This window comes from Austrofundulus limnaeus, unplaced genomic scaffold (assembly GCF_001266775.1).
Source record: "Austrofundulus limnaeus strain Quisiro unplaced genomic scaffold, Austrofundulus_limnaeus-1.0 Scaffold2400, whole genome shotgun sequence".
Taxonomy (NCBI): domain Eukaryota; kingdom Metazoa; phylum Chordata; class Actinopteri; order Cyprinodontiformes; family Rivulidae; genus Austrofundulus; species Austrofundulus limnaeus.
In genome coordinates this window covers 6,506-18,722 of record NW_013954802.1, presented here as the reverse complement: position 1 = coordinate 18,722, position 12,217 = coordinate 6,506, and the positions used below count along the sequence as shown (strand labels likewise).

General features: G+C 38.7%; 2 protein-coding genes across 2 annotated transcripts; one reads left to right on the top strand and one right to left on the bottom strand.

The window, feature by feature from the left end:
* The first annotated feature begins 856 nt into the window (after positions 1 to 856).
* cstf3 (cleavage stimulation factor, 3' pre-RNA, subunit 3) lies at positions 857 to 9,794 on the top strand. The gene is made up of 20 exons (XM_013999662.1): positions 857 to 1,099; positions 1,659 to 1,763; positions 1,955 to 2,050; positions 5,344 to 5,376; positions 5,915 to 6,012; positions 6,098 to 6,164; positions 6,284 to 6,318; positions 6,406 to 6,532; positions 6,754 to 6,831; positions 6,915 to 7,077; positions 7,200 to 7,309; positions 7,426 to 7,542; positions 7,630 to 7,848; positions 7,946 to 8,048; positions 8,160 to 8,229; positions 8,309 to 8,504; positions 8,600 to 8,750; positions 8,872 to 8,966; positions 9,052 to 9,112; positions 9,250 to 9,794. Exons 1-20 carry the CDS (start codon positions 1,073 to 1,075, stop codon positions 9,447 to 9,449), a joined length of 2,151 nt encoding a protein of 716 aa, XP_013855116.1. The 5' UTR covers positions 857 to 1,072; the 3' UTR covers positions 9,450 to 9,794.
* A 468-nt stretch (positions 9,795 to 10,262) lies between these two features.
* LOC106510928 (DEP domain-containing protein 7) lies at positions 10,263 to 12,121 on the bottom strand (the record flags this gene model as incomplete). Its single annotated transcript, XM_013999663.1, is given in 4 exon segments — positions 10,263 to 11,504; positions 11,608 to 11,686; positions 11,778 to 11,903; positions 11,979 to 12,121. Coding segments are annotated over 4 exon segments (572 nt in total), but the record flags the coding sequence as incomplete, so codon positions are not given.
* Positions 12,122 to 12,217: the final 96 nt, after the last annotated feature.

The following is a 12,217-nucleotide window of genomic DNA, read 5'->3' as shown; positions in this document are numbered from 1 at the left end:
GTAGTAGTAGAAGTAGTAGTAGTAGTAGTAGAAGTAGTAGTAGTAGTAGTAGTAATAGTAGTAGTAGTAGTAGCAATAAAAATCCTATTTAAATGTTAAAAATATATAATTTGATAGTTTATTCACAGTTTTTTTTTGTTTGTTTTCTTTTCTTTTTTAACAAAGAGAGACCTGTGTTACATATGACATCAATTAAAGATCATTAAACAAACATGTTAAAGTTAACTACAATCTAAAGAGCAGGCCTGGAATGATGAATATCCCATTTCTTTTAAATGTGTTTAAACTGGCCAGGGCATTMATGTGAACATCACCATAGTCCAGTAAGTGGTAGGAAAGTTGCAAGCACAAGGTGAACGTGATTATTATGCATTTTATTAAACACATTCCTTATTGGTTATTGTGTCATGTTTAGCTTATTTTCAAACTCGTCATTATTTGTGTTTGCTTGTTTTCTTATGATAGTTGTTTTATGCTCCATTTTAGTGGCATTGCATTTCTTGGGCTTTGGTATGTCTCAAAGCATTTATTTGTGTTTTTTGTTGTTGTAGCTTTTTTTCACGACTAGCTATTTAGTTTCCTCGTGGTGACTGTATGTTTTATTTTTGTTTGGCATATCTTGTGGTGCGTCATCCTGAGCCTGTGATTGGTCCGGTTAAATCTGGCTCATTTTTGTTGTCCTGTGACTCTATATTGTCATGTTATGTGTAATATTATCTATTTTTAGATATTTTTTTCTAGGACATGGGTTATATTGTTACGACGTGACGGGAATCTGGTTCATGCGCTTCATCAACAAACTTGTTTCTTTTGCGAAAATGTATTTTATTTTGAAGGAATCCTGCAGACCGGAAGTTTTATTGCCGCACCGGAAACCTCTCTTTATCGCCATTTTAGACGTCGGCGAGGCGAGAGGAGACCAGCAGTTTAACGTTTAGTTCTCCCCCAGTGCAAAGTAATCGGTCTCTGTGAAGTTATGCCGATGACTTAGTGGTTTTGTGAAGAATCTCCGTCACGCTGTATTTGTTCCTGATTCTGACAGAGTATTATTAGCGTAGCTACTCTTCCAGCCATGGCGACGGAGGCAGCAGGCGACAAGGTAGCAACATGCAGTTTTCATGGCCAACGGCGTGACATCTTGATTTGTATTATTTTTAAAAACTGTTAAGCATTTGATCCTGCTTGAGTTCGTGTATTTGAAAGCAATATTTTAAAATTTTTATCAGCCTTTAAAGTTGCTCAATAAAAAACTGGTCATAATTTAATTTGTACTTGTTTTGTGTGTCCTCGTCGTTCGCCATATTGGCTCAGCTAWAGCTTTGTCGTAACTAAGCCTGGCTAACTACCATTTAGAGCTAACCTCATCGACAGACATCGTAGCGTTATTGTATGTTTCTACTTGTTTACTGTATTTTGGCTGATACTATTTAATGTMACCAGCTGGAAGAACCGCTAGCTAGCTAGCAGGAAAAAGGGCATTTTGTCTTTTTAGTTCGCGTTTTCTTCGCCAKTTCTCGCGAGGTTTGGGCTGTTGTGGCGGTACCAGTGTTATKTAGTATTGATGAGATGTTGATGAGTATTTTGGTCATCTCAGCACACTGTTGTGGGCGTTTTTAGTCCCATAAACATAATGTTTGTGTATTTGTCTTTTCTTGCAGGCCGCAGCAGAATATATTCCTGAGAAGGTGAAGAAGGCAGAGAAGAAGTTGGAAGAAAACCCATATGACCTTGACGCATGGAGCATTCTGATTCGAGAAACACAGGTTTAGTGACACAGAGTTGTATTCCTGGGGTTAAGGAAAATTGGGAATGTGGGTGTGTGGGTTGAGGTTATAATTTGATCCAAATTAATAGGTTTTAGTATTTTGTTTTTCCCCTGAATCACATTATTGGCAGTATACTGCTGTATTCTATGTTAAATAGTGTGAAATGTAAATGCATTCTTCTCCTTTAGAATCAACCCATAGATAAAGCAAGGAAGACCTATGAACGACTTGTCTCACAGTTTCCAAGTTCTGGCAGATTCTGGAAGCTGTTCATTGATGCTGAGGTTAATATTTTTTTTTTCTTTTTTTATCTAGAGTGCATGACTGGGACTTATTCTAACACGATCAACAATGTGATTTTCACACAACCAAAATGTGTTTTCGCTGAATGAAGTTTAAAGTCACAATTCATTTGAATTATTGAATCGTATTGAATCGACAGGCCTAATTACATTGCTTAAAGGTGTCAGCCTTAATCTGTAGAACATATTCTGTTAACCAGTTACAACAGGAAATGTGTTTTGTAATAGCACTTTTTTATGTGTATTAAAAGGTTATACACAATTAGGGTCCCGGATTAAACATTGAAAATCTCATTGGAGTGAAGCTCTATTACGTTTTAAAGAATTGTGCCTTTAAACACAAAGGGGAAACCGGCTATAAACATTTTTTATATAATTTATGTTTTCAGGATAAAAGATTTATTTTTCTGCGCCATATTTAAACGGGGTAAATGCATTTGTTGCATGTTTGGTCTGCAACAGTATTAAAACTATTTTAATGGTATTGGAGTGCATTAGCCTTTTATTCACTTGTCGTGTCAATTTATTGCCTCCTGTGTCGTTTCTTTTGGGTAATGTTATAAAGAAAGATCTTGATTGTGTGGCCCATTCTTTTCATGAGACATTTTTCCCTGCTCCTTCTGAATACATGACCTGTGACCCTTCTGCCTCGCCACCAAGAACAAGCTTTGCTCTCAAGCAAATTAAAGTTATATTTCTTACACCCAATCATTTATCCTGACCTACATTTCATTTATTGATYCTTTATTTTTTTGCAGATATATATACATAATGTCCATTCTTTTTCCTCTTTTTGTGGACTCCACCCACAGGAATTAAGAAAAATACACCCACACTTCACACCATCACATTTTCTAAGTTAGGCTTCAGGCCTTGTAAGTTGTCTTTAGTTCTAATAGCAGAAATGAAACTTGTGACTAACATCACTTGCAATATTGTTGACAGGAACATATAAAGAAACAGATTTGCTGTAACATATGGCTTGTTTTTACTTAAATATACAGCAAATTATAAGTACTTATTTTGTTTAAATGTCAGTGTAAATTCAGTGATGTAGCACTGATTGATTTGATACYAGTAGTGAGGTGTTTTTGTTTTTTGTAGAAATGCTTTAAACAGAACAGGGTTTCATTTAATTGCAGGCTAAACAAATTTGGCTAAATGGAAACTGACCACATAAATACAAAGAAAAAAAAAAACAGTTGTATGTTTGAGTTAGCAAGCATAAAAAAGCACTAACTTGTAATTTATGATATAAGCTTTTTTGTGGTCCTAAGATTTTAGATCCCTAAATTGACAAAAATAGCTTTAAGCTCTCTTGTGTTAAATGTCACATTTTTAAAACAGTTAATTTTTTTCCCTACATAATTCCAAGCTTTTTAATTTTCCACACCTCAGCATCATCAGTTTAGCATATTTCCATCAAGTTTAGCATATTTCCATAATTTGTTAGAAGAACACACTTCATATATAGAATGTTAAAATGTTTAAAAATATACATATAGTATGTGGATACTAATCTAAGGCATGCCAATGTTGACCAAACGTTTTAGTATCAAGTAATCCCAAGTACAAATGCACCACCCACTGGTAAGTATGTATAAAAGCTCATTCCGCCCCTTGAGAACCACACAAACTAGGTTGCATACAGATTGTTTTTACATTTTGAGACTAAACACCATATACCTTTTTTTTTTTAGCTGTTCAGACTAAATAATTTATCTCACTGCAGTCATTCACTCACTGAATAGGCTTCAGAAGAAGAAAAAAATGTATAATTTTTATGCTGAATGGCACAAAAATTTTGTACAAGAGTATAGAGAGGCGACTGCATCAGTCTAAATGTTTTGTTTCCACATCTTTCACCATTTTTATTGTGTTGTTCAGTCAGAACTTACTAGTCCTAACAGATGTGCACCCCTCTATCCCTCTGAAGGCATTATTATAGATCGACATTACTCATCTAAAAAGTGGGAATTAAATGTTCAGTACTAATTGAATAGTTGCTCTACATCTTTATATCTAACCACAGAAAGCTTTACCTGTCAGCTAAAGACTGATTAGTGTACCTACAGAAATTTAATTTCAGAATCTGATGCAAAGAAACAAGTTGAAATTGAGGAAAATTATGATGCACAAAAATAGTCACTATTTTAAACACAATTATAACATGTTTCAGGGAAATTATTTTGTAGGTTTTAACATATTTTACTACATTATTTTTATTTATTTATTTTTTGAGTATTGATGCAAATATGTTTTCAAAGATGGCAATCATCTTGAAGAATTTTACCAAAAATAGAAGTTCTGTGCGAACGCTTGGTTTTTTTAAAAATTGCGTACATTCACACAGTCATTACACACAGTAAGACTACTGGTGATGCTTTATGTTGCTTTATAGGGAAAGGGGGGGGGGGGGTTTAACAGAAACATGCATTTTGTTAACTGAAGAAACTAAAATGTCCAGGACATTCAAGACGTAGTTCCTATTATATGGGAAGTGCAAACAAGTAAAATAATGTATTTTCCATTGTGTTCATCTTTACCAGTTTTTACTCCATGTACTGTGGTACTAGGACAGTGCAGTGTGTACACATTAAAGGCATGCTTTTGCTTTTATAATTTTATTGTGGTGCTTTGCTTCACATTTTCCAGTACAAGATTTTTTCGAATTTTTGGTGTGAAGGAACTGCTGATCAGTGAGGCTGCTGTTGTCAGGCCCATGGATTTAAAGGATGTGGCAGTCATTTGGTAGTTTTTTTTTTTTTTTTATGATTTACAGCAAAGTGTTCAACCTACAGCCTCAAAATATTTCTCTGGCCTAAGCCCCTCCCCCCACACCAGTTCTGAACGCTGCAAAAAGACAGCTCAAACCACACAAGTGTGAAGCCTTAACGCCACAGTATTATCAGCCTCTGCTGTCGATGCTGAAAAGAGCTGTGCCATGGAGCACCGTTTACCAGAGGACTGTGCTCAGCTGGAACTTTAAAACAAGATTGTTTTTATTGTCTCCCCCCACCCCAGATCAGAAGCCTGGTTCATACTTTTACATAGTCTACTTTTCTGGCGCTGGTGTTTTTCAGGGTTGTGTGTTGCAAATACAAAGAAAATAAACCCCTTTCTCAGAGTGGTTTGTCATTCTTGTGTGAATTTCACTTTGTTGATCTTCAGGGTTGTGTGTGAGGGATTGCATCTGCATGAATGCATGTTTCAAATGACCCATAATATCTATAAATACCCTTGAATTGAAATTACGTTTACATCCCTTTTTGCAGATCAAGGCAAAAAACTATGACAGAGTAGAGAAGGTATGTGTTCATAATAAAAAATTGTTTATTTTTGTATTGTTTGATTGTAGTCACTAACTTAAAATGCTATATCTGAATGAGGGATGAATTAACAATTGATATCCTTGTGTACTCAATTTTAGTGTTTATATATGTGGATATACTTGCAGCACTTATTGTGGACAAGTGTATATATTGTGCCTTTTTGTTTTTAGTTCTAATGTAGTGATGCTATGTAAGCACATTTTTCACTTCCTGTTTCACTTTAAATAAAACCATCTGTATCATTAGATGTCTTCTTATTTCTGATTTGCTTGAATCTCAGTTCAMACCACTGAACTCAGAACTTAAGGCTGCATCAGACACCCATCAAATAACAGATTAAAACATTCTTTGCAGTTTTTAATATAAAATGCAACATAAGTTTTTAATGCATTTGTTGATTTGCCATCTTACCTGTTAGCTGCTTGCAGTTTGTCAAGGTGTTCAAAATCACTAATCTTGTGGAATGTATTGATTACATGGCACCTTTTTGAACATATTTCTTTAACCTGTTCAGTTGTTCCAGAGATGCCTAATGAAAGTGTTGCACATTGACCTGTGGAAATGTTACCTCTCGTATGTTCGTGAGACCAAAGGAAAGCTTCCCAGCTACAAGTAAGAAGGCGCGCCACATTTGTGACGTTTTGACGTTGCTCAAAAATACACATTTTACATCACACTTTAACCCTTCTGTTCTCAGAGAGAAGATGGCCCAGGCGTATGATTTTGCCCTTGATAAGATCGGCATGGAAATTATGTCTTATCAGGTGCACAAAGCAATCAAATATATTAGTTGCAGTTGTTTATTAAACAATGTTTACATCAATTACGGTCCGTTGACCTGTTTATTTTATTTATTTATTTTTATTTTATTTTATTTTTTCAGATTTGGGTGGACTACATCAATTTCCTCAAAGGAGTGTAAGTGTCGATATATTTATTTATTTTTTTCTTTCCAGACTTTTAAACAGCGTTATTGACTCTTGGACTGTTTTTGTGTTTCATCAGTGAGGCGGTGGGCTCATACGCAGAGAACCAGCGGATCACTGCAGTTCGGAGGGTGTACCAAAGAGGCTGCGTGAACCCCATGATTAACATCGAGCAGCTCTGGAGAGATTATAACAAATATGAGGAGGCAAGTGACTTCAGTAACAGAACTCCCCTTTTCTTTCTAAAGAAACTAAATTGACACTTTACCACATATGTTTAGGATTCTTTATATCTACTTTTATTACATGTTTTTGATATTATGCAAACTTTTTGAAACTTTGTCAGATTCATAAGTTTTAGACTATCGTTCTGTCTGTTGCTTTGAGTTTCACCTGTTTAAATGACTATTTGAACGTTCACAAACAGGGAATAAACGTGCACCTGGCCAAAAAGATGATTGAGGACCGAAGCAGAGACTACATGAACGCAAGGAGAGTGGCTAAGGTGAGATGCTGAACAAACTATGCACAGGCTGGGTTAAAATAATGTTGGTTTTTTTATAACCCAGGCGTGTTTTCTTAACACAGGAGTATGAGACTGTGATGAAAGGGTTAGACAGGAACGCACCTTCAGTTGCGCCACAGAACTCTCCCCAGGAGGCACAGCAGGTGGAAATGTGGAAAAAGTACATCCAGTGGGAGAAAAGCAACCCGCTGCGCACAGAAGATCAGACTCTCATCACAAAGAGAGGTAGCAGCTGTAGCTATGATGGCCTCTAGAATTGCAGCCACTAGAGGGCCTACATTTACCTTTTTCTTTTCTGTGATGGGATCTGATGCTAATATTGGAATATTTTTGGGTGTGTGTTGCAGTGATGTTTGCCTTTGAGCAGTGCCTGCTGGTGCTGGGCCACCATCCTGACATCTGGTATGAGGCAGCTCAGTACCTGGAGCAGTCCAGCAAACTGCTGGCAGAGAAAGGGGTAACAATACATATATATTAAAAAATATGTCAAATATATATTCAGATCAGACGAGAAGTTAAAAAGCATTTTCGTTAATTTATTCTTCCTCCCCACCCCCTTATTTCCCCTCTCAGGACATGAATAATTCAAAACTGTTTAGTGACGAAGCAGCCAACATCTACGAACGTGCCATCGGGACCCTTCTGAAAAAGAACATGCTTCTCTATTTCGCTTTCGCTGATTATGAAGAAGTGAGCATCGGGTTTTGCACACGGCACCACTAAGACTAAATAAACCGACTTCTCCGCTCACTTCTTTTTGCTCCCCCCCCCCCACAGAGTCGCATGAAGTACGAGAAAGTGCACAGCATCTATAACAAGCTGCTGGCCATCGAGGACGTCGACCCCACGCTGGTCTACACCCAGTACATGAAGTTCGCCAGGAGGGCGGAGGGCATCAAATCAGGTCGCACCATTTTCAAAAAGGCACGAGAGGATCCGCGCATACGTCACCACGTGTACGTGTCGGCGGCGCTCATGGAGTACTACTGCAGCAAAGTAAGACCACCCGATCACACGCTCAGTGCCTTTATCTGCAGAGACTGAAATGACTCTCATACAACTCTGTAAATCTGGTTTTATTGTTCTTCGACAGGATAAATCTGTGGCCTTCAAGATTTTTGAGCTTGGTCTGAAGAAATACGGCGACATTCCAGAGTACATACTTGCATACATCGATTACCTCTCCCACCTTAATGGTATGGATAAATAGCATCTAAAACGTCTTTAATTCTGACTGTTAATATYGARAAAGAAAGAAGCAAAAGTCTGCTTTTAAAAAGCATGTTTTGTGTCTCTTGTCTTCTCAGAGGATAACAACACCAGAGTGTTGTTTGAGCGAGTCCTCACCTCAGGAAGTTTATCTCCAGAAAAGTCGGGGTAACGTCACACTTTAATGAAGTCGGTGCTGTTTAGTCTGGTCCTGCTCGTTAACACTGACCCACTTTGTGTTCTTCAGAGAGGTCTGGGCTCGCTTCCTGGCATTTGAGAGCAACATTGGAGACCTGGCCAGTATTCTGAAAGTAGAGCGCCGGCGCTTCACTGCCTTCAAAGATGAATACGAGGGCAAAGAAACAGCCTTGCTTGTGGATCGATACAAGTTCATGGACCTGTATCCCTGCTCTACCAGTGAACTGAAAGCCCTTGGATACAAGGTGTGTGTTTTTTGAATGCGCTTGATGTCTCTTGCTGCAAGTGTTGTTACTTCTGTTATAACTGTACTTGGTTTGTGTCTGCTGTCTGTGTATAGGACGTTTCTCGTGCCAAACTGACATCKCTGCTCCCAGAGACCGTGGTAGCCCCCTCTGTGCCTACGCATAAAGACGAAATCGATCGTAAACCCGAGTACCCCAAACCCGACACCAATCAGATGATCCCCTTCCAGCCGCGTCACCTCGCTCGTACGTATCCCCATCCAGGATTCCTCAGTTTCTATCAATCCGTGGCATTATTTGTGCTCGATTCATCTTTGAATGCCGCTGGATTCGTGTTTGATGCAGCCTCTCCTGTTCCTCCTTGCAGCTCCAGGTTTACACCCYGTCCCTGGTGGAGTTTTCCCCGTCCCTCCAGCTGCTGTTGTCCTAATGAAGCTGCTCCCTCCTCCTTCCTGCTTCACTGTGAGTTGCAGCAGCTGTCAAGTTTTATTTTCTTTTTTTTTTTTTATGCTACAACGATTTATAAAATCGGTGATTCTGTTTGTAGGGTCCTTTTGTTCAAGTGGATGAGCTCTTGGAAACTTTAAGGAGATGCACACTTCCTGAAAGTAAGTTACTTTAGTTATTTTAGATTGTTCCACTAAATATGTTTACCCTTTGATGTTTGCAGTTTGACTGCTGGCGTGAATGTTCTTTTCATCAAAATGAATTMGAAGGTTTACTAATGTGTCTGCCGTCTTTGTAGCGGTTGAAGCTGCTATAGAGCTGATCACTGGCAGACTGCCCGATTCAGGCGTGGAYGGCATCGGAGCCATGGAGAACCACACCATCACCAAAACACTTAAGAGGCCCAACGCAGACTCGGACGAAGAGGACGACAAGGGAGCCGTGGCTCCGCCCATACACGACATCTACCGCGCACGCCAGCAGAAAAGGATTCGATAAAACACGGCGCAAACACTTCTAGGATCTTTTACACAGGTGGTCACATGAGATCAGTATACACATCCGCACTAGATTCTACATCTGTACAAGAAACATACTCACACACACACACACACACGCAACAAGCAGGCAGTGTCCACACCTGACCGTTTCTGTGGCTTTTGTTTCGTCAGCAGTTTTTATTTTTAAAGACTGACTATTATACTGTAAAAAACGTTTTAATTCAACTGTGGGTTCCTTCAAACTTTTATGTTATGTTCAAGCCRCAAAGTGAAAGCAAAGTCTTTTTTTTTAGTTAACTGGAGAAAACACAGTTTCTTTAAATAAAAGTGGAAAAACAACCAACCACTCTTGTGTTTTTATTTGACTTTAACGCATCACACATGCTTTATTGAAATGCCTAGGTGCYAACCAAATAACTCCCCTGATGGAAAATCAGTTCAAGCTTTTAAAAGGCCCAACTGGATTTTTTAGTGATTGCTCTGGAATAATCMTACTCAGTTGTAAGATTTTTACACACTAAAATTTGATTTTACATTTTGATTATACTCGAGTACCACAGAAAATTTTGACACTTCAGCTTCACTTGTCACCAGCAAAGTTTTGAAGTTAACAGATCAGTTGAAGGTTTACGGATGTATAAAGTGAACACTGCGTGTGTTGGTATTTTGTTAGCTGCTCTGTGCATTGCTGGTAGTTTCAACCAACAGCTGAAGATCAAAGCGTACAAACATCAAGCGTCTGAAATTTCTAACTTCAATCACACACAAAGGAATATCAGCTCTGCTCCAAACAAGTCTTACTGCACAGAAATCGATTCACAAGTTTATTTTTTTTAAAGGAACTTTAAATGCGCAGAAGTGTGGCATGCACTCCCCTAAATGTTGTAGTTTYACTTCAAGTTCTGTGGAATACTCTTAATTATTCATTCAGATTCAAGCAGAGAAACAAGTAAAATATACAGGATAATGGCTCTCGAGGACCAGGTTTGGGCACCGCTGGCAGAGAAAAATCTACCATTCAGCTTTTAAATAAATGACCAAAAAATGGGGGGTAATTTAACTAGACATAGATGCAGATTTATTCTTTGACCTTAGACGGTTCCTGCTTAAAAAAAACTGCACACATGCAAGTTGAATCATCACAGACGTTTAAAAAAAAAACAATTGAAACAAGATGTTTATCCGTCTTCAAGCGGGACAGAACATGGAAGTCATTTCCTCAGCGGATTAGGAGGATTATACAGAATTCATATGAAACAGACGCCACTAAAACGTGGCTACGCTTTCCAGTCCAAAAAACAAGAGGGAAGCCATCCAAACATCTGTTTTGCTGCAACATAAAGCAAAACCTGATGGATGAGTCTCATGAAGGCCTCTGTGTTACATCACACTTTCACATTTCCACTTTCAAACTCCATTTTAAGGGTTTTATTGTTTTTCCACTCACTGTGCTGCATCTCAACACGTACATGACAAACCGTCCTAACAGTCCACTTCTCACCAACACTGGCTCCACCATTGCACATGTACAGGAATATATCCAAAAAGGAATCAACATGCAGGTTCATCTTTCTTTACTCAAAGTGCAACATAAGTGCATCAGAGGAAGAAAAAAAAGTTCAAGATTTTCACCTCTTTCAGAAGACATAATTAGTTTTTACATTTTAGCTTAGTGTCCTGCACCAAAAATAAAATCATTAAATATGTTCTTAAATAATGCAGCTTATTTTAAAATTCAACAATTATAGTTCACATTCTTTGCTCAGTCATCTAAACTCAGGTTTTTTTTAGATATAATATACAACTTCTTTCAAAACTAACAATAAATATTACCGTAACAACATATTGACACTAGATAATTTATTTCCAAAGTACTGAACAAAAATGTCCGGGTGAGCTTTAGAAAGTCGTCCCAGCAGTTGCTTCTTCTCCTTGGTGGAGAATTTGGGGCTCTCGTGAACCGTCTGCAGTAAAGACAGAATCTCCTCCTTTGGGATTTTCTGCTCGTTTCCAGCGAACACCTGAAAACTTTCATTCGAGCTGTACGTTACGCCTGGAGTGAAGGAAAAAGCGAGGAAGAGAAGTGGTGAGATTTCTACTGCGCTGTTCTTTAATTGAGTAAATATAAAACAGAAAAAAAAAGCTGCACAAATAACCTGTTATCACATCTGGATCCTTCCCGTTCACAATATTCCTGATGCGCTCACTGACCAACTTGTGCAACGAGGCTGGAACCTGGTGGGGAAGAACTTCAGTTAAATCACAGCTCTTTACCTGACTGTCAAAACCCTAACCCTAAACCCCGGTCCGAGCTCGGAGTGCTTACTTTGAACAGATCGGTGTAGTTATCCATCATGAACAGAACCGTCAAGTCCAGCTTTCCTTTGGGGAGCCTTCTGCTGTAGATGATGGCTCTGGAGAAAGCCCTTTTCACCGCCATTCTGTTCTCAGTCTAATAGGAGACAGCATGTTAGTGAAGACCAAACCTAAACRTATATAGTTACAGAAGAGGCACAGGAACACTGACCTCTCTGTGCAGCTTTACTTCCTGTGACTTGGCTGCAGTTGCCATGAACCTCAGGAGCCTTCGGAGCTCCTCCCTGCTGCGAGAGTCCTGCAGCTTCAAACTCAGCTGCAGCGCCTCTAAAGCCTGCTCCAGCTTCCCGTTCACTGAAGGTACATCGAAAAAGGAGATTTATCTCCGCGTGTGTGTGTGTGTGTGTGTGTGTGTGTGTGTGTGTGTGTGTGTGTGTGTGTGTGTGTGTG